The 23,130-nt window shown below is 42.5% G+C and overlaps 1 protein-coding gene across 1 annotated transcript in view; it reads left to right on the top strand.

Annotated features, from left to right (window-relative positions):
- wnk1b (WNK lysine deficient protein kinase 1b) overlaps positions 1–23,130 on the top strand; it is a gene marked incomplete at its 5' end in the record, with an annotated part of 328,259 nt that overhangs the window by 181,799 nt on the left and 123,330 nt on the right. Inside the window, one exon of the mRNA XM_083662628.1 lies at positions 16,609–16,829. Coding sequence (XP_083518754.1) covers positions 16,609–16,829 — 221 coding nt within the window. The remainder of the gene's footprint in view (positions 1–16,608; positions 16,830–23,130) is intronic.

The raw sequence follows: 23,130 nt of genomic DNA, 5'->3' as shown, positions 1-23,130 counted from the left end.
AATATCATTGTATTTTACATCAAGAACAGCTGTGTGCCAAATCAATCGGGCTTAAAAATCTCATGCGCGATGTTGTCTCCATTGTGAACAATATACGCTCAAAGGCGCTGTCCCACCGTCAGTTCAAGGCTTTGCTGGATGAGATGGATACACAGTATGGTGACGTGCTGTATCACCAGGAGGTGAGATGGCTGAGCCGAGGAAAAGTCCTCCGCCGGTTTTTTGAGCTGCGCGAGGAGATCAGAATGTTCCAAGCAAGAAAGGAAAGTAACGTTCAAGTGCCCACGGATAACCAATGGATTTCCGACCTGGCTTTTCTGGTAGACGTCACAGAGCTGCTCAATGTGTTGAATCTTCAGCTCCAAGGGAGAGACCAAATCATCAGCCAGCTGTACAGTCACGTCAAAGCCTTCAAGATGAAACTACAACTGCTCAGCAGACATCTCTCAGCAGGTGATATGCCTACTTAAAACATTAAAATTATCACAAATGTGAATTCATTATTAAGCTTATATTATATATATTTAGTATGCATCCAGTCATGTGGTCCTTTGTATTTTTGTTAATCAAGCTTTTAATTATTTTTATATTTAATTTACTCCTGACAGTTTCCTCCCTCAGCTTTTGTATGCATATGTTTTTATGCCCAGATTCTTACACTGTCTTTTCCTCATCTCCACATTCAGGAAATGTGGCCCATTTCCCCAGTCTGAGAGAGGTCGGCTTGATGGAAGAGAATGTACCCAAGTACATTGACATCCTCAGCGATCTTGTGCAGGAGTTTGACAGGCGCTTTGAAGACTTCAGAGACAATGACACAGCCTTTGAGCTGTTTGCCCACCCCTTTTCTGTCCATGTGGACACAGTCAGTGAGGAGCTTCAGATGGAACTCATTGAACTCCAGTTTGAATCACACCTCCAAAACCAGTTCAGAGCTCTTCCCTTGCTGGACTTCTACAAATGTGTTCCAGCAGACAGGTATCCAAAGATTCGCAAACATGCACAGGTAATGCTGTCCCTCTTTGGAAGCACCTACCTTTGTGAACAGGCTTTCAGTCTGATGAACCTGAACAAGTGTAAGCTGAGAAACAAACTGACTGATGCTAACCTCCATGACATCCTGACTCTGTCTGTCAGTCAGCTGGAGCCTAATATTGAAAGACTTATTAAGAACAAAGACAGGCTTCATGTCTCCCACTGAGAACATGACTAGCCTACTGTTTTGGGATTACGAACATTACTTTAATATTGAACTTGCTGCTGATATTGATTTCTTCAGTATATTTTAATGTCTATTTTTCAAACTAACTTTAAATTCAGGGATACAAACCAGTCACCTTAGTTTTTTTAAGATAAGAAATAGGGCTCTTATAAGAGTGGTTGTGTCTGCCCTATTGTGCATGTGTGTGTTTGTGTGTCACATTTTCACTCCTGAGATTGCATCCCTGCAAATTGTCATGGCAAATTGTTTACAAAAGATGGACAATAAAGCTGATTTTCAAAGTACCTTGAGGATTTTTCAAGTTGTGAATTAAGTCAAATTTCTCTCTTGATTACAAAGGTGGAAAATACAACTTTTTAACTGGGTGTTTACTGATTAAAGGCCGTTTCACACCGGTGCGGATTTTCGCGCGAATATTCGGCACGGAGATTCGCAACAAAATGTTTTAATGAGTTGCAATTGAACCTTGCACACCGAGGCGGAACATTCGTGCGGGGGTTTATTTTTCCGCACGGACTTTGACTTCCGCGGATTTTCGGATGCGGCAAGATACGTTTGACCAATGAAATCCTTTATTTACAACTGACGTCACATTGTAGTATGGAGCTGCGCTGCTGTTTGGCATGGTGATGATTCAATTTGTGTTCATAGCCTACTGTAACGTTACAGGATATCTATAGCCTTCCTAGCGTGAACGTCCCCCCCAGTTTCGCCGTTTGTTTACAAACACTGATCCCTCGTATATCGTGATTTTTTTTTAAAGCAAAAGACGGTAAACAAAATAAATTACATGAAAATGCTCACCTCAAACACACTGCCAGTCGTTGTTCAGGGTCGATAGGTTTGCGGTAGTTTGTGTGTTTCCTCATTATGTGAGGGGCTATCATCCCCAACAGAGCCTCAAATTGCTCAACTCCCATTCTGAAATAGAATGCCTGAAGCGACTGTGATACAGGCGCTCCTCGACCAGCTGATGAAACTCGCCATGTTCTGTGCGCCTCTCTAAAATTGGGTGAACCCAGAACCTTCTTTTCCTCTTTCTCGTTTGTTTTCTCAGCAATATGAGGAGCAGGTCGTCATCACTGCTACTACTACTGCTTGACTGCATTGTGGTCTCTGCTCACTGTTTTTCCGCCGACGGAAAATGAACGTGGGAATGCGAATAATTCGCACCCGGACCTGTGTGTATAGTTTGCAATGCGGAAAATCCGCACGAAATTTCGCATCGCATATCGCAACGCATTCCGCACCGCACCAGTGAGAAACGGCCTTAAATGTTTAAGCTCCCCGCAAATGCAGATGTTTTTTTAAATATATATAACCAATTGCAAATTATTACAATTACCAAACAGATAAAAAGTAGATTATTATATTGAAATGTTATTTGAGATTTAGAATGTTAATTTTCTATAAAACACAATACCATTTTAATGTAATTCCACAACGTTTATTTTTGGCCCTCGGCCCTCCACCCAGATTGAGTTTTGGCCCTTCATGGGAAATCATTTGGGCACCCCTGGTTAACACATTCAGTGCCAGCGACGCCATATGGCGTCATTAGAAATTTACCGTACAGTGCCAGCGACGCCAAATGGCGTCAATAACTCGAATTTTTTTTTTTGACGGGGGGGTGTCGATCTATGCCTCTTACATCGCCTCTTACAGTATCAGAGGTATTGAATGTGTCTAACCTATTTTACAGAACCCTTAGGTGGCGACAGCGCTCTCCAGATGAGAGAACGTGGAGTGAAACACACAGAAGAAGTCATTGGGGGGAAGGAAATCGCATCGCATCCGTCCGTATGCAGCGGCTTCATTGAAGCAACGTTTAGCTGTGCCCCTGCAGCAGCCAATCTGCTATCACAATTGAGCACCTCGGTGTCCGCTGCAACAGCCTCCGTGTCCGCTGCAACACGATTTGCATGATCAGCCGTGGATTTGTTATTATTCTCAACTTGAAGCATGGGAGCTGGTACACGCGGCTGTAAAAAAGCAGGAACTAGCGGACTTTTTCAGTGCTGAGCACAGGCAGAGAATACAGCAGAGCAGAGAGACACTCCTCCCACAACGGGGGGAGGAGGAGGGGGGGAGGTGGGCACGCAGAGCCAAGTACACAACACAGACCCAGACAGCAGGACAGGGTTGGCAAACGCAAGCCAGAATATCCGATGCCCACCAGCAGCAAAAGATCAGCAAGAAGCTGCAACCAGCAGCGCATGCAGGCGCCAGCGCTGCTGGTTTCAGCTAAAAATATTATTCTTCCAAACAAAATTCCCTTGCCTTCACTGTTTTATTGAAGGAAATTATTTTTGAGGTGTGACTACATCAGAAAATTAGCTTCAGAGTCAGTGATGTGCTTGAAATGTTTAATTTCACAAAAGGCTCATTATCTCAGCTCGTAGAAAAAAAGCTCTGTTTTTCGTTCAATCAAGCTATCTTCTCCGGCTCATAACTAAAGAACGGAAAATGGGATCAATAAACTTTTTTTTGCAGGTGATAGAAGAGAGTCTCATCGTTATTTGTGCGTGTTCAGTGTTTACATAGTAATTATTAAAGAAATTATATGACTGTTTTAAAATGCATTGCGGCCTATGTGGCACAGCAAGCAACCTTTTGCCCAAGGGCCGTGGCACTGAAAGTGTTAAGAGGGAGGGAGAGCTGAAGGGAGCGTTGTGTCTTCAGAGAGAGAGCGAGGAGAGGAGGGAAGAAAGGAAGGTAAAGATACAGGAAGAGTTGAAGGGAGTGATGTGTCTTAAGAGAGAGAGAGAGGAGAGGAGGGAAGAAAGGAAGGTAAAGATACAGGAAGAGTTGAAGGGAGTGATGTGTCTTAAGAGAGAGAGAGAGGAGAGGAGGGAAGAAAGGAAGGTAAAGATACAGGAAGAGTTGAAGGGAGTGATGTGTCTTAAGAGAGAGAGAGAGGAGAGGAGGGAAGAAAGGAAGGTAAAGATACAGGAAGAGTTGAAGGGAGTGATGTGTCTTCAGAGAGAGAGAGAGGAGAGGAGGGAAGAAAGGAAGGTAAAGATACAGGAAGAGTTGAAGGGAGTGATGTGTCTTAAGAGAGAGAGAGAGGAGAGGAGGGAAGAAAGGAAGGTAAAGATACAGGAAGAGTTGAAGGGAGTGATGTGTCTTAAGAGAGAGAGAGAGGAGAGGAGGGAAGAAAGGAAGGTAAAGATACAGGAAGAGTTGAAGGGAGTGATGTGTCTTCAGAGAGAGAGAGAGGAGAGGAGGGAAGAAAAGAAGGTAAAGATACAGGAAGAGTTGAAGGGAGTGATGTGTCTTCAGAGAGAGAGAGAGGAGAGGAGGGAAGAAAGGAAGGTAAAGATACAGGAAGAGTTGAAGGGAGTGATGTGTCTTCAGAGAGAGAGAGAGGAGAGGAGGGAAGAAAAGAAGGTAAAGATACAGGAAGAGTTGAAGGGAGTGATGTGTCTTCAGAGAGAGAGAGAGGAGAGGAGGGAAGAAAGGAAGGTAAAGATGCAGGAAGAGTTGAAGGGAGTGATGTGTCTTCAGAGAGAGAGGAGAGGAGGGAAGAAAAGAAGGTAAAGATACAGGAAGAGTTGAAGGGAGTGATGTGTCTTCAGAGAGAGAGAGAGGAGAGGAGGGAAGAAAGGAAGGTAAAGATGCAGGAAGAGTTGAAGGGAGTGATGTGTATTCAGAGAGAGAGAGAGGAGAGGAGGGAAGAAAGGAAGGTAAAGATACAGGAAGAGTTGAAGGGAGTGATGTGTCTTCAGAGAGAGAGAGAGGAGAGGAGGGAAGAAAGGAAGGTAAAGATGCAGGAAGAGTTGAAGGGAGTGATGCATGATGCCACATATAAATCTCTCTTCATGAACACAATACTTTTTAACACAACTTTTCCATGACTAGGGTTCATTGGAGTCCAGCTACTAGCAGAGGACATAATGCATATTGTTTCTTTATAGAAAGAAAATCCACAGGTCACTTTGGTGTCCCTACTGTATATCCTACTGTATATGGCTGGTACTGCTCTGCACTGGGCAGCTAGAGGCCATTGCATGGTGTGAGCAGCTGTCAGCAGTCAGGACTCAGCTGAGGTCAGTGCTGGTGGAGAGGAGATTTATGGCAGAGCCACTGAGAGCTCCAGTCAGCTGCTCTGCCGCTTGCCCGTCATTTGCCAGGAAGGCTCGGACGGTCGGACCACTCTGATTTCATTTGTAGATCTGAGGAGAGTAGTTGAGACAGGCTCCCAGCTGATGAGGGAAAGTGGGGCAGATTTATTTTGAGAGTGAAGACCAGAGAACTTTGAGCCCTCAGATCAAAGCACTTTCATGAATATTTCTTGATGGAAATGAGTTCAAATCAAATTATTTTATCTGATGCGCGATGTTCCTGATGGTCAGGAGTCATGGATTAGTTGACCTCCTCTGAATCCTCCTCTTTGTCTTAATGAAAGTGCATCCTGCTTCCTGTCTCACTGTCTCCTCCTCGTGCTGCCCTCTCTCATTTAGCCGAAGAGCTGATGGGAGCAGGTCACACAAGTCTCCAGCTGATAAGAAGGAACAGTTTGAACAATGATTTTAAACGATCAACACTAAATGGTAACTGTATTTATAGAGCGCATTTTATATAGTCTCATTGACTACCCAAAGTGCTTTTACATGAATACCTCACATTTAGCCGAAGAGCTGATGGGAGCAGGTCACACAAGTCTCCAGCTGATAAGAAGGAACAGTTTGAACAATGATTTTAAACGATCAACACTAAATGGTAACTGTATTTATAGAGCGCATTTTATATAGTCTCATTGACTACCCAAAGTGCTTTTACATGAATACCTCACATTCACCCATTCACACTCACATACCGACGGCTTCTATGCAAGGCGTTAACTGCTCGTTGGGAGCAGTTAGGTTTTCAGTGCCTTGCTCAAGGACACTTCGACACACTAGGAGTCAGGCTCGAACCGGGAACCTTCCGATTCCCAGGCGACAGCTCTACCTCCTGAGCTAATGCCGCCCTCTATACAACAGTTACTGTAGTTCCGGCCAAGCAATTTGATTGGACAAGAGTGCTGATATTCAGTGTAACAGCACTGGGACGCATCACTGTATGTATATCGCTCCGCTTCACATGTGTTCTAATGCAGCATTTCTCAACTGGTGGGGCCGTTTTTTTGATTGGGTCGCGGACATTGGCCAATTTTTTTTTTTTTATTATTAAGATTATTGAAACTGGATTAGCCTGACCAGTTTTACTTGTTTAACAAGCTGAAGCATATGCTCTGCCTGTAATTCAAGAGAAGTCTGACTTTTCATTTCATATTTAATTTTAGTTCAATTCAGATGATTGAAACTGGATTAGCATGGCCCCAGTTTAATTAAAAGTTATGACCAGTTTAACTAAAAAGCATATACGGTAGCCTGCCTGTGATTCAAGAAAAGTCTGCCTTTTTATTTCATATTAGTTAAATTCAGACTATTGAAACTGGATTAGCATGACCAGGTTAACTTGTTTTATTATTATTATTATTATTATTATTATTATTATTATTATTATTATTATTATTATTATTATTATTAACTTGTTTAAAAACATATATGCATGCAATTCAAGATAAGTCTGCCTTTTATTTCATATTTCATACAGTTCAAATAAGACTTTCTGAGCATGACCAGTTTGACTTAAAAACATATAGGCCTGTAATTCAAGTCTGCCTTATTTCAATTCGTTTTTAGCCCTAGTTGCACATTTTTGTTCATTTGAGGTTCATAACAGTGCATGAAGGCATTGTGTATTAAATTAATGCGCTATTTTTTGTGCAATAAATTTGAGTGGTTTAAAAACAAATCTGAAATTTGGGTCACGACTTCATGACAAGGAAAATAGTGGGTCCTGAGGCTACACCAGTTGAGAACCACTGTTCTAATGTAACCTTGATTAGGGCCTGTGTCCACCTAGCGTCTTTTTCCGACGTTAAACGCTGAGAGTGTGCTGGGTAGCGCTGATCCCAGCGCACAATATACAAGGAAGCAGTCTGAAAGTAACGTTAGTTCAGCTTGCAAGCTAACAACACAGGTAGGCTACGCTATTAAAAGCAGTAAGCACAACACTCACCAGAAATATTAAGTGTCTAGCCAATCTGCTCCCACAATTGAGCCTTTCTGTCTCTGTTGCGATAGTTTCTCCATATGATTAGTTGCCAGAAAAGGAGCACCCGACACCAGCGTCTTTCTGAAAAGTTAAATTATTCTCAGCTGGGAGCGCTGGGAGCCGGCGCACAAAAACGCCGGAGCGCTCTGAAAATAGACGCTGGGTGCAGCGCACTTTCTCTAGACGTGCGTGTGCGCTCGCATACGCTCTCCCCCCATTGGAAACAACTGAAAAAAGACGCTGGACCTGAGGAAAAGACGCTAGGTGGACACAGGCCCTTAGGCTGCGTTTACACCATTTCAACTATTTCATCAGATGATTGAATGTTATTTGACCAATAATAATAACAGCAACAACAACAACTCGACAACAACAATGACAACAGCAACTCGACAACAACAATGTTCCAACTCGACAACAACAACGTTCCAACTCGACAACAACAACGTTTCAACTCGACAACAACAACGTTTCAACCCGATAACAACTACTTCCAGGGGCCTGTACTACGTAGCTAGATTAATGCCTTATCCGAGTAAGTTTGAGTTTGAACCTGGTTTAGCCGTACTACAAAGCAAGTTAACTTCTAACCTAGTTCAATCACCATGGCAACTCACGCTGCAAAGCTAACCTGGTCCCGACCAGGTTAGCTTCAGAGGATAAGATCAAAATCCATGACAGACCCATATAATCGGCTCTCTGGAGTCACTCACCATTCATATAAGATCGCCATATGAAAAATAGATTGCAGTCAACTGAGAATAGAACAAGAAAAACATTTGTGGCTCTGTAGGCTACATAATTAAATTAAGCCTACTTACCACTTTATGTCTTAACAGCTCAACGATGCGTGGAGAAATATGATCACTATTAATCACCGCAGTGCATATCATAAACAGAGCCTCAAATGGAGTGAGGGTGTTATTCTCCTACATGCCAGAAAAGCCTATACATATAATATAGATATGGGATAAATATGGGATAGCCCCAATACTAAATATGCAGGCTACTCTTGCATGTTTCAGCTGGAACTGTGTCCTGTAGGCTGTATGCCAATATATGAGCAAAAATAGGCTAGTTTTTATCAATGAAAACTATGCCCGCATCGTCTCAATTCAGTTCAGCAGTTTTCTCTTTTATAGCCTATTAGGCTATCATTATTTTATATATGAATTATTCGATCAGTGCAACCACACACATAATGAGTGATAGAGATCATTATTCATTGAGCATGCGTTTCTAAATCTATGGTCTAAATAGGCTTACAGATTGTGGACTGAGATTACACATTTACATTTACACTCGCAAAAAGCTGCTGTAGGAGACAGAAATCGCTGATCAAAGTAAATCAAATGACTGATGTGAATACAAGCGGCAGCTTTAGGCAGTCCTTCAGCAGACTATATCCAACGCGGATTTTCATTCTGACATGATGGCTACATTAAATATCCGCTATAACTCTGATCACACTGCGCTTTCATTGAACGAGGAAATGGGTGTGGAAATGTGTGTGGGCGTGGATCAACTCAGCTGTTCATAATGTGATTGGCTAACGCACCTCTTTCGCATGGACGTGCGCCTGTGCTCGAGCGAAAAACGTGCGCGTGCACAGGCAGATCCCAGATAAATCCAGCTTCAGTTATCGAGTAGAAAACCAGCATCGTAGTATCGTTAAACTAGATAGCTTTGATCCTGTTCAGTCAAACCAGATCAAAGTGACAGATCGCGGGTCTGTTAAGATAGCTTCGTAGTATAGGGTACTGTTGTAGTGTTGCTAGTGCAATAACTAACAGGACATAAGCTATGTTCCAAACTGTTCTCTAACAACGCAATTCCGTGAAAATCATCGACAGTATATCTTTTTGCTATTATGGAGCTATTTGATAGAGAAAGAGAACTGGGCCCTATACCACGAATGTTCTATAAGAAGATCCAGGATCTGTCCCTTGATCTGGTTTGTCTAAACCAGATAAGCTTGATTGTAGTTAACTTGTACCACGAACCTCGATTGCCACTCGTTAAGTGGAACCAGGTTTTTCTAATCAAGTTGAGAGCGCGTGCACATGAAAATGCCCATGCACATGAGCTCGTGCCCGCAAAAGAGGCGTGGTTTTTAACAACTAGCCAATCACAATGCAATATGGACCGCTCCAGCTCAGAACCGTAGCTTTTACAGCGCCAGACACGCCTATTTCCTCATTCATTCAAAGCCAACTACTACTATGTCAGAATCAAATCCGCATTGGATATTATTAGTCTGTTCCCGAATGACTGTCTAAAGTTACCACTTTTATTCACATCAGTCATTTATTTGAAGAGCGGTTTCTGCCTCCACGTATCCTACAGCAGCTGAATTCACCCTCTCAATAAACTGCGAGTGGAAGCAATGTGTAATGTCTCAGTCCAAAATCCGTATGTATAGACCATTTAGGCTCAATGAATAATAATGATCTCATGATGTGTTTAGTCGCACTGATTGAATAATTCCTATAGGCTATCAATAAAAAAAATAATGATAATAAAATTAAAAAAGGCTTCTGAACTGAATCGACAGCAGGCTACGTGCGGGCATAGATTTCATTTATAAAAAATAGCCTATTTTGTGGTCACATATATAGGCCAGAGGTGGGAACAAGTCATTGTTTTGCAAGTCACAAGTCAGTTGCAAGTCTTTGCACACAAGTCTCGAGTCAAGTCCCAAGTCAAGACAGGCAAGTCTCGAGTCAAGTCCCAAGTCAAGACAGGCAAGTCTCGAGTCAAGTCACAAGTCAACACTCACAAGTCCCAAGTCAAGTCCAAGTCATACACTTTTAGTTTCGAGTCTTAAACAAGTCATAATGTGCTCTTCACCAAATGCACTGCTATTTTAACAAGAGTAATTAAATGTACACAAGTCATGAATGCTTTTAAAATTTGTATTTTTTTAAACAAGTTTGTTGACATTGCACTTTCATAGTTTCATACTTTCAGTCATTATATTTTATGTTGAAATGAAATAAAAATATGAATGTCAAAATATATATAATGCACAGTGCACACTGTAGCTAAAAAAAGAAAGAAAAGCGTCGGATGAGACGACATTCACTGCAGCACTGAAACATAGCCTACTTCACTTTATTGAACCAGTGTCAAGTCAGTCAGAATGTAAGTAGGTCACCAGCTTGACCTCTTTCAAAATAAAACCCTTGTTGTAACGTTACATTCATTTTAGAAACACACCTTTCTCCTCCAACATGCATCAGTAAGGCTTTTTACTTGTTTAAATTACATTATTTTGAAAGTTTTATCCGGAAGTTTCCATTTCCTTTTGGCTGGCCTGACAGCCGTGCGGAGAAGGGAGAAGGGACAAGGGAGGGTGAAGAGAGCCCCCGCAGCTGCGGAGAAACTGAACGGGTCTACAAAAACAGGCTCACCGCAAAACTGATTTTATTCTTATGCAAATTACGAGATGCATGTAAACACAATGGGCAATTATCGAGGTAAGAGAGGTTGAAAACTTGACTCGCGCGCAGTTGTAATTAGCGACGCTCACTGTAGCCTATGTTCATATTTGCAAAAGCCTGCACTCAGCTCAATGATTGATTGATTGATTGATTGATTGATTTATTAAGGTGTCATGCACATTGCTGTGCCCAGCCTACATGGGCTTACAGGACACACAGAGAATACAGCAGTAAGAACAGCTCAATGAGAACAGTAGCTTGCATGGTGAATTCCCTCCGTGGTGTCTGTATTGATTGTCCCATCTTGCGAACGGCAGGCTTGCTGTAGCGAGTGGATTATTAGTGTCTTTAATCTTTGGGTTTGGAGGAAGGTGTCATTTATTTTCAAGTCAAAAGGCTCAAGTCCAAGTCAAGTCAGGAGTCATTGGTGTTCAAGTCCAAGTCGAGTTGCAAGTCTTTGTTGATTTTGTCAAGTCGATTCCAAAGTCGTCCAATTCGTGACTCGAGTCTGACTCGAGTCTAAGTCATGTGACTCGAGTCCACACCTCTGATCTATTGTCAGCAGAGTCGCATATCTCCATATTTCATATAATGATGCTAGAAATATGAAGTTCAATCACATCATACAGGCCAAAAGCAACACAGTTGCAGCTGCAAAATGCAGGAGTAGCCTAGATATGAATAATCTGTGTGCAGGCGATCCCATATTAAATTGCTTAGATGTAGTAGGCTATTCTGGCATGTATGACCATGTCCAACCCAACGTCAGCCTCAGCTCCGTTGCGCACACGGCACCGTGCGCTTTGGAGACGTTTATGTAACCTTTTTATGCCGGTTTAGTGATATTTCTCCACTCACCATTCAGCTGCAATCGATCGGTGGGGCCAAACAACGTATCTAGGCTACTTGAGAGCACAAAAATGAATATATAAAAACATATTCCAAAGTGGTAAGTAGGGCTTAATTTAAATGTAGCCTGCAACAAAGTGCAAGGCTTTAGTCCTTGATTAATTCAACAGGAGCCTTTTTTTTTCTTTTTTCTTTTCTTTTTTTCATTTGAATGCATTTTGAATGGTGACTGGCTGTTTCCAGAGAGCTGATTGGTAAGCAGGTGGGTCTTTCATGGGTTTTGATCTTATCCTCTGAACTTAACCTGCTACAAAGCAGGTTAGCCGTAGAGCATAAGTTGCTATGGTGATCTATCTCGATAAGAAGTTAACTAGCGTTGTGGTACTGCAAAACTAGGGTTAAACCTGAAGTTACCTCGCTAAGCCAGTAATCTTGTTTCGTGGTACAGGGCTCTGGTCTGTCTGGAAATACTGCTAACTTTGGCCTTGACAGTACAGCTGTAGCGATTAGTCGGATCAACAGGAAAATAATCGCCAACTAGTATTTTGATAATCGATTAATCAGTGTGAGTAAATTTTTAAGAATAAAAGTCAAAATTATCTGATTACAAGGTTCTTAGATGTGACTTTTTCTAGTTTATTTACTCCTCTATGACAGTAAACTAAATATCTTTGGGTTGTGGACAAAACAAGACATTTGAGGATGTCATCTTTGGCTTTGGGAAACACTGATCGACATTTTTCACCATTTTCTGACATTTTATAGACCAAACAACTAATCGATTAATCGAGAAAATAATCGTCAGATTAATCGACAATGAAAAGATAATCGTTAGTTGCCGCCCTATTTGACAGTCCATTTAACTGACTGAAAGTACCTGAAATCAATCACAGATAGTACAATTTTATAGAGTCCTTTTCTGAACTGTTGAGTGTTTGTCTGTTTTATTCCTAAATCTGTCTATGGTGTTTCCCTGCATTACACCCAGTGCATGCTGGGATTGCCTTCACTGCCAGCGCTGAATAGGAGTACATGGTAAAAGACAATGAATAGACTTTCTAAACTACAGTACTTTGTTAGGTTTCAAAAACAACCTAAATTTAACAATTATATATGAAACAGTACCTTGTTTTCAGTCTAAAAGATTATTTACAGTAAGGCTTCTATAAGAATTTTACTGTACATGTATGTGACCAGGCCATCAAATATAATATAATATAGTTAATGCATACCAGATGTAAGTAAGATCTGTGGGGATCTGCACTATCATGGCTCACGCTAATGCACCATGTGACATCTACTGTATAGGGATAGGCAGGCAGTAGTGCAGCTTATAGACCCTTTTCACAGTAGCCTTTATTATGTCAAAGCAGGGTAAACACAGGTGTAACCAATAACATTAATGAGGGCCCTGGCACTGGAACACCTAAATGGAATGGAAGCATCATTAATGTTATTGGTTACACCTGTGTTTACCCTGCTTTGACACATCAAAATGGCTGCTGTGAATCTGATTGAATACTGTTCAATCAGAATAGCTACAACGGGACATTGACGTGGGATTGCTATGGGATAGTGTTTTTGCATTGCAGTAGTTAAAACTACTGTTTTTTTATTATGTGTATAAGGAGACCGAGCAAACTGGGTCTGTCCATGTTACATCAATAAAGACAGACATAAGTGACAGGTTTGAGATTTTTGCACCTCTGCCAGTTAGGGTTTTTGTTCTTGTATTGAACACCTCTAGCCTGAAGTTATTCATATTAGGCCAAACCTCGCTATCAGGTGAAAAGAAGCGGCTGGTGGTGGCTGCACATGTATCGGAGGAAGCATGTGCTAGTCTACGGCTCTCCCCATATCGGCAGACGGGGGGGAGCAATGAGGGGGTGGAGCAACGACCGGTACAGCAGGGGGAATTGGCCAAATACAGATGCAGCAATCTTCAATTTCCGTCTGAGACATGACAGGTCCCTGACAGGTCCTTTGCAGATTAAACAAAGACAACACAGAATATACAAATTTAACTTAACTTAACTTAACTTAACTTAACTGAAATTATATCCTAAACCAATTCAAGCTCTTAATAAACAATATAGACTAGTTCTGATACCCATTGGAGCATGCAATCACTCTGTCTGTCTGTCTGTCTGTCTGCCTGTCCGTCCGTCCGTCCGTCCATCCGTCTGTCCGTGTGTCTGTGTCTGTGTGACCTGCTGGCTGCTGTGGGTAGTGCAATGACTAATTGTCCATTTTTGGCCATTTACTCGGCCATAATAATGATCTACCGGTAATTTAAAAAATCTGACCCTGTCACCATCTGCTTGGGACCCGTGCCAAATATGAATGCTATCAGGCGTCCAAATGAAATGAAAATGAAAACAAAACAGAGAGACATACATACATACATACATACATACATACATACATACATACATACATACCGTACATACATACATACAGTACATACATATAAATTATTTATGTATGTCCACATAAATACAGACTACAAAGGACATAAACACTAATAATGCAGTCAGATGCTGGGAGACCGTTACAAAAGTGCCTAGTTGGCAACTACAATAATGCATAAAAAAAAGGAACACCACACAGGGTGATGGCAGGGTCATTGTAAATACAGCAATGAAAGTGATTGGGAAGAGAGACTTTGCACCTCTCCAAACAATCTACGAAAAAAAGGTCATCAGCCCAGCACTCAAAATCCTAGATGACCCATCTCACCTTTTATCTTGTGATTATGACCTGCTGCCCTCGGGCAGACGATACAGAGCGTATAGATGTAAGAGTAACCGCTTCAAGCTCTCTTTCCTACCCACTTCTGTGCTATTGTTGAACAAACAGGCGGCATTGCCCCTTCCCCAAAGAGGGTGTTCCCTATAAAACCAGGTCATATGCCGGTCGATGTCTTCTCACTTTTTTTTATATTTTTATTATTTTATTTTATTTTATTTATTTTACTTTTTCACTATTTTTACTATTTTTATTTTATTTTATTCTCTTAGCTTTTTATTTTATTCTCTTACTCTTCATTAAGAACTCTCTACAAACAGAGGCAAATCCTGCCTGTCTTAGAATTAGTAGAGCTGAAATTCTTTTAAAACAAAGCAGAACTCTCTACTAATCTGGATTGCCTGTCCTAGTATTGGTAGAGCTGAATTCTTTTTTAAACAAAGCAGAACTCTCTATTGTACTGTCATATACTGAGTTCTAGGGGTGTCACAATATATCGTCCCACGAAATTTCGCGATAGTAAAACGTCACGATATGTATCGTTGAGAGGAAATCTCATATCGTGAATTTTTTTTTTTTTTTTTTTTTTTTTCAAAAATAGACAAAGAAACGTCTTTGTTTGTTGAAGTTCAATGTGTGGAAAGTAGTTCAGTTGAACAAGTCTCTGAAGAGACACATGAGAAGTTATACAGGAGAGAAACCATTCAATTGAGTTTCTGGCAAAACTGTTTACTTGACAGGAAAAACTGAAGATGCATAAAAATTAGACTAAGAAAAGTCTTGTTGTTTGAGTTTGAAGAAAAACTGAAGATGCATAATGAGAATTTATACTGCTGAGAAACCTTTTAGTTCAAAGTAAATCTAAGTGACGGTGTAACTCATTCTATTTCAAGATAAGCCTTATCTCCAATCTCATGTTTTTTCTAGTTGTTATTGTAATAACAATTTCCCACAACAGCATGTTTTGTATTTGTGCATTTCAAATAAAATACTACTTTTCCAGTCATATATTGTCATTATTCAAGTTTAAAAAAATATTGTTAAAATCGTATCGTATCGTATCGTTATCGTGAACCCAGTATCGTGATACGTATCGTATCGTGAACTGAGTGTATCGTGACACCCCTACTGAGTTCTGGTCTTACTTAGTTGAGTGCCCTATTGCTCTTGAGGTGAGGTTTGTACCTCCAAAAAGTGTATTTATTTTATCTTCAATACTTTTACTTTATCAAATGGGAAATTGCAATGAGGGTTGTGCAATAAACCCACAATGACTGTGCAATATGCTTAGAATGTCATTAGGATGAAATGTTGAACCAAATTGAACAAACCAGTGTTTGCTGTTTTATTTCTATATTACACGCTGGCAAAATTTCCCAGTGGAAAGTGCATGTTGGAAAGGGACCACATTGTATGCTCGATATGTTTTTTCCCTGTCTGTTGTATGTATTGTGTCTAAACCTCTATACATGCGATATGTGGCTGTTGTACGGCACTACTTGCCCAAGACAAATTTCCCCTCGGGGACAATAAAGTTCATCTCATCATCTCAATTGACAAATACAGTTACACTGTAATACAAGATATTGGTTAGTATCCACTTCAAGGATACAAAAAGCTAGCCTGGGTAAACCCATCCCCCACGTGACCTGCTCTCAGACCTGTTCTCAGTCACTATAGTGACTGGGAACTGAGAGAGCAGGTCACGTGGTGGCTGGGTTTACCTAGGCTAACAAAAAGCAGTGCCTTCTCCATATTGAGCAACTAATTAAAAAATCTGACCTCTGCGGATACCTGTGCCAAATATGAATGCTATCAGGCGTCCAAATGAAATGAAAATGAAAATGAAACAGAGAGACATACATACATACATACATACATACATACATACATACATACATTACATACAGTACATGATCCGTAGGTTTGCCCTTTTATGTGTTAGATATCATTAGTTTCTCTTTCGCTTTAGAGTCTAAAGCAATGTCCCTTATGGTGTAACAAAGTTCAGTTCTTTAATATGGCAGCCGGCTAGCAGCTGACAGGCCTCTTTAACAGGAGTGTGCATGTACATCCACTTCACCAGGACACATGGCAGTGGATAGGAATTGAACCTGTGAACTTCTGGGATGGTCTCTCTAACGATTTGTCCACTGCTGCTCTCTGTACAGGGTTTTGTTTACTGTATCTTGCCCGTGCTAATTACTGAATGACATGCTCTGTTCCTTCTTTGGCCTGCAGCTACCTGAAGCGTTTCAAGGTGATGAAAATCAAGGTTCTGCGTTCATGGTGCAGACAGATCCTCAAAGGCCTTCACTTCCTGCACACCAGAGCTCCGCCCATCATCCACCGAGACCTCAAATGCGACAACATCTTCATAACGGGGCCTACGGGCTCGGTGAAGATAGGAGACCTGGGCTTAGCCACGCTAAAGAGGGCCTCCTTCGCCAAGAGCGTCATAGGTAGGGAGACGCATGTCCACAACTGTAGAAGACACGCACGCGCACGCACGCACGCACACACACACACACACACACACACACACACACACACACACACACACTGAAGACAGGCAAACTAGGGATGCATGATATATCGGCAATCATATTGGTATCGGCCAATGTTAGTCATTTTTAAATATAACAGTATCGGTCTAATGTGCAAAATAACAGTAATGTTACTATTGGTGGAGGTAACAATGCTGCAAATCTATGATGTCAATTTCTAAACATCATAGATTGCCATAGAATTTATTGTGTTGCATAATGCTGCAAGCCAATACTCCCTCAAGGGATAATTGCCCATTTATTTATCTAGTGGCTATTACATAACATTGTTTTTTATGTAACCAATCTAGCCAATAGCTTTATTATTTTATTTGTATCTATTTTCCCAAAAGTTCAGGTGCTTTATAAGGTGGGGCGGTATCACATTTTTGACAACCAGCGTTGCCAACTTGGCGACTTTGTCGCTATATTTAGCTACTTTTCAGACCCCCCTGATGACTTTATTTCTGAAAAGCGACTAGCGACAAATCTGGTGACTTTCTTTGACCGGGAAGCAACGTTAATGTGTTGAATCCAGTGCATTTGGCAATAAACGGCGTTTCAATCATGTGAGACCGGTCGCTAAGGTTTAACAAGAGACTTTATTTAGCAAATGGCATGCATGGCAAGTACTTTGGCGTATGACTCCCTTGTAAGATGGCGCTCCTCTTTAGGTGAGAGGGCGGCATCTATTTGGGCTAGAAGAGAGAATCCCCCCAAAAGGAAGGTCTAATTTCCAGAAGTTGAGTGGCCTTTAACTTGGCGTCTTACAGCGACTCGTGGCTGGCGCTTCCCAACTTGGCCTGCCTTGGTGACTTATGGCGTCTTATGGCAACTCGTCGCTGGCGCTTCCCGACTTGGCCTGGCCTTCGCCTTGGTGACTTGGTGACTTAACTTGGCACTTCCGGACTTGGATGACTGAATGGAATTGTACGATGAGGAATCCGAATCCGGATCTCCCCCTCATTCGGTCTGCAGATATAGTGTGAAATGACGCTTCAGAGGATGGTTTGAGGGGGAATGAACAGCCGCGATGCCAGCTGCTGCTATGATCCGCCAGAGTGGGGGGTGACGTAGGACCCTCGTTATATTTACTAGGATGAACTGAGGATGACTGACGTCATGAACTGAGGACAACTGATGTCATGAATGACGTCATGCTTGGGCTTGACTGACGTCACGGGCTGATCATGTAATACAGATATGCCGGCCTCTCTCTCAGCTTGAAATTTGGTATGGAAACCTCACATGCCGAATCTGGCCCGGGCGGGCGGAGTCAGCACTTAATATCTCACAACGGCATGCATAATTTGATATGCAAATTAGCGTGTGATGTCATCTAGCGACTTTCTGCACAGCTAATAGCTACTTTCCTTGGAAAAGAGTTGGCAACACTGTTGATAACTCTAAACCTTCCCGCAAATTTTCCCCTGGAATACAGTTTTACCGTCACATTAAAAATCAAATTTTTTAATGTGCCAATTCCAAATGGTGAATTTATGTAGTTAGTAGTTACTGCTATACCATTTCCCACCACAAGGTGGCTGCAGTGCACTTAGTGTTACTGTAGTAGAGCTTGTACAACACTAGCCGTTAGCAACAAATTGCTAGCTGACAGCAATGCAACCGGCTACACGTTGTTTTTCTAATTCTCCCTTCTGACACACACACAGAGCGAGACCGAGAGACAGCAGGAGAGATAGACCGAGAGACAGCAGGAGAGATAGACCGAGAGACAGCAGGAGAGATAGCCCGAGAGAGAGTGAGAGATGTGGGTTTTCTATTTTACTGTGTCTCATCGCGGCATATTGTTGCTCAGGAGAAGCTGTCACATCACGCGATATTATGGTTGCTTGACTCTCTTCTAAATAGGTCGTCTCTTTTGACAATTTATTTGTTTGACAAATTACACATTGTTTACAAAGGTTATGTTGTCACTTTCATAGCATCTTCAACCACACAGACAGTAGTGCTAGACAAACACTTTGGCGTTTATTATATACAGCATGGGTCGGATCGGTAAACCTTTTATGCCTCCGCCGGCGAGGCATTATGGTTTCGGGTTGTCTGTCCTCACCAACGCCATTCCCAAGTTCGTTAAAGCGATATCTCAGGAAAGGCCTTGATGGAATTTCTTCCAATTTGCCTCAAGCGTCGACTTGCACACAAACATCCACTTGGACTCAAGGAACTGATTACATTTTGGTGGTCAAAGGTCAAGGTCACTGTGACCTCATGAACGCCATTTTCAAGCTCGGTAATGCCATATCTCAGTAACACCTTGATGGAATTTCTTCAAATTTGGCTCAAACGTCAAAGTCTGGACAGACATGGATGTCACCTGCTCACTTGTTGGCAGAGGAATATATCCGCGGTGTGGTCGTTCTAGTTGATATTAAGTGTCATTTTCAAATTAGCTTGTCAATCAGTGTGCCCAAGGTTTTTTAGCTGGAGGCCCTGACATTGTCTGTCTTTCACTCCAGCATTTTCATCTGCTCTCTGCTGCTTTGAATGTATGGAATGCATGGAAAACAAGAAGGATAACCAATCAAAGTGAGGGTGGGTCCCTACCGTAAATATCCTAAACAACAGGCCGCGCAACTGCAAATAGCTGTGACATAGCAAATTTGGCAGAGCATTTCAACATTTCTACAAAACAATCTTGATTGTGCACACATTACTTCTGCGTGATGGCATGCCAGAGGTGGCACCCGTGCCCTAGATTGCTGACCCCTGATATACAGTATATGTGCACATTGCACAGCTAGAACCAGCCTGTGACTGTTTCTATCCATATGAAACCCATTAGCCAGCTAAGGCATAAACAACTGTCTTGGATTCCCAGATAACTGCTGAGTGCATGTTAAATAAGGCTTAACTGACTTCAATAGAGCTGAACAGGTCTCACACAAAGATATAAAACAGATGTGCTGCCAAGATACAACACTGCCCCACGTGAGCCTGTATTGCTACGGAAATGAAATCAGTCTTGCTGTTTCTTATTCAAGGTTACGAAAAATGCAACATTGTCCAGGTTGTGTTTAGTTTTTCAACATTTTACAAAATAGAGAGCAGAAATATCACAAAAGTCAATGTTATATGGGCAAATCATACTTTTCGGTAATTTTGGTTTTGCGTCAGAAACAGGATGCTTAATTTAATTGGGGCGGCTGTGGCTCAGGAGGTAGGGCATCCACCCGCTATGCCGACTACCCGCAGTGCCGACAGCCCGCAATGCCAATGTTAGGTTTAGGCGTGGGGGTTGGGAGAGGTTAGGTTTAGCGTTAGGGTCTGGGGGAGGTTAGGTTTAGGCGTGGGGGGTGGGAGAGGTTAGGTTTAGCGTTAGGGTCTGGGGGAGGTTAGGTTTAGGCGTGGGGGGTGGGAGAGGTTAGGTTTAGGGTTAGGGTCTGCGGGAGGTTAGGTTTAGGCATGGGGGGTGGGAGAGGTTAGGTTTAGGTGTGGGGGCTGGGAGAGGTTAGCTCCAGCTGGATCCCCGACACGCTGCACACCACCTCGCTCAGCTGGTTCTGCTTGTGGGATATCGGCATTGCGGACCGTCGGCACTGCGATCTGTCGGCACATAGACGTGGCACCGGAGGTAGAGCGCGTTGTCCACTAACCAGAAGGGCGCTGGTTTGATCCCCTGCTCCTCCAGTCCAAGTGTCCTTGGGCAAGACACTGAACGCCAAATTGCTCCCGATGGCTGTGCCAGCACCCTGCGTGGCAGCTGGCTGCCTTCGGTGTATGAATGGGTGAATGTAGGCACACTGTAAAGCCCTTTGGATAAAAGTGCTATATAAATGCAATCCATTTACCATTTTACCATAATTGTCATGTACGTACAGTAAATAAAATATGAATATTTCTTGTTGAAAAGGGTTGCAGGGACATACTGACATACCACTTTCAAACCAATGACCAGGGTCTTGCCATGACCCATGTTTAACCCTTCTTTTGTCAACTCACACCAAGACAGTCAAGTAAGGGATAATCAACTCCTAGGTGTGCATTATACGATTTTAACGCACAATGTTGTGGAGGCGAAGTGCGTTAACCCTTACTTAATGCACGATGTTGTGGAGGCGAAGTGCGTTAACCCTTACTTAATGCACGATGTTGTGGAGGCGAAGTGCGTTAACCCTTACTTAATGCACAATGTTGTGGAGGCGAAGTGTGTTAACCCTTACTTAATGCACGATGTTGTGGAGGCGAAGTGCGTTAACCCTTACTTAATGCACGATGTTGTGGAGGCAAAGTGTGTTAACCCTTACTTAATGCACGATGTTGTGGAGTCAAAGTGTGTTAACCCTTACTTAATGCACGATGTTGTGGAGGCGAAGTGTGTTAACCCTTACTTAATGCACGATGTTGTGGAGGCAAAGTGTGTTAACCCTTACTTAATGCATGATGTTGTGGAGTCAAAGTGTGTTAACCCTTACTTAATGCACGATGTTGTGGAGGCAAAGTGTGTTAACCCTTACTTAATGCATGATGTTGTGGAGTCAAAGTGTGTTAACCCTTACTTAATGCACGATGTTGTGGAGGCGAAGTGTGTTAACCCTTACTTAATGCACGATGTTGTGGAGGCAAAGTGTGTTAACCCTTACTTAATGCATGATGTTGTGGAGGCGAAGTGTGTTAACCCTTACTTAATGCACGATGTTGTGGAGGCAAAGTGCGTTAACCCTTACTTAATGCACGATGTTGTGGAGGCGAAGTGTGTTAACCCTTACTTAATGCACGATGTTGTGGAGGCAAAGTGTGTTAACCCTTACTTAATGCACGATGTTGTGGAGGCAAAGTGTGTTAACCCTTACTTAACACACGATGTTGTGGAGGCGAAGTGCATTAACCCTTACTTAACACACGATGTTGTGGAGGCGAAGTGTGTTAACCCTTACTTAACACACGATGTTGTGGAGGCGAAGTGTGTTAACCCTTACTTAATGCACGATGTTGTGGAGGCGAAGTGCGTTAACCCTTACTTAACGCACGATGTTGTGGAGGCGAGGTTAAAATCCTATAATGCACACCTAGGAGTTGATTATCCCGCTTATACCATGGTCATTTGCCAACAATATAAAATAAAAAGCATTCGCAAATTTTTGGTACAAGTTTAGCAATCATAATTGAAAAAATGTACAAGCCATAACTCTGTTTAGCTAGCATCACTTTGGGAACCGACTAATACCTGGAACAAGTGTTAACATCCCGTCAGCTTCTCATGCAATGGAAACGCTTGCTGTTCCAGTAAATAGGACAAACCTTGGATACGAGCCAGTATGGTGCAGGCAAGCTAGTCCGCTCAGCTCATAGTCATAGAAGCTGAGGTAGCCAGTTGAAACTTGAACGTTTACTGTGCTGTTTGATTAAACAGCTGTGCAGGTTGGGTAGCGGATGAATTTACAACATGTGGTTAGACTTGAGCCGGACTACGTGTGCATTATACGGTTTTAACGCACACCTGCCGGCCAATCACAAACGAGTATTCACCCAGACCATGGTATAACACTGGTTAATCCCTGGTCATGATAATTCAGATAGGACCCGGGTCTAACCCAGGAGAGATGCAAAACAATTAACACTTAATGAGCGGTCCCCTATGTCGTTTTGCTGTCTCGACGCATCCTAAATGCACCATTTCATTGTGCGGTGTAATGTTTCTGTCGATGCAATGTGTGTGTGTGTGTCTCGAGACTTCTGTCAGCTAGCGACACGGCTAGCAGCTAGCGTTAGCCTTGTTGTGCGCCCCCATTTGTAACCAATGAGATTTGTTTGTCCCGCCCCGGTTGATAGCAAACCGGGTGGTGCCATTGACACTGAAATCAACCCTTGTCCGATCCAAGCCGAGTCGGGCAACACGGGTTAATCCTTTCAAACCCAAAATCAACCTGGGAATATCCCTGGTTGGACCTCAGTCTGAATGGGGTGTCAGAGTTTAGCTATACATAGTGGATAGAAAAAGATATCATGTAGTCATACCTGCCAGGCCCCCCCCCCCCCCCCCCCCCATCAAATGCGTCAGGTCCGTCGGCGCTCCATCAGTGATGGGATCCATTGTTCTGTCAATTTGTGCTGCCTTGTTGAAAAATGCTCATGCTGCCCTATCAGTAAAGCTGCACCCTCTCAGTAAAGCTGCACCCTCTCCCCCAAAGCTCCGTAAAGGGGAGACTCGTGGGTATTCATAGAACCCATTTTCATTCAGATATCTTGAGGT

This window comes from Poromitra crassiceps (genome assembly GCF_964638095.1).
Source record: "Poromitra crassiceps genome assembly, chromosome: 2".
NCBI lineage: Eukaryota > Metazoa > Chordata > Actinopteri > Beryciformes > Melamphaidae > Poromitra > Poromitra crassiceps.
Note: the sequence above shows the minus strand (reverse complement) of the source record. Positions and strands in the feature narration are given on the sequence as shown.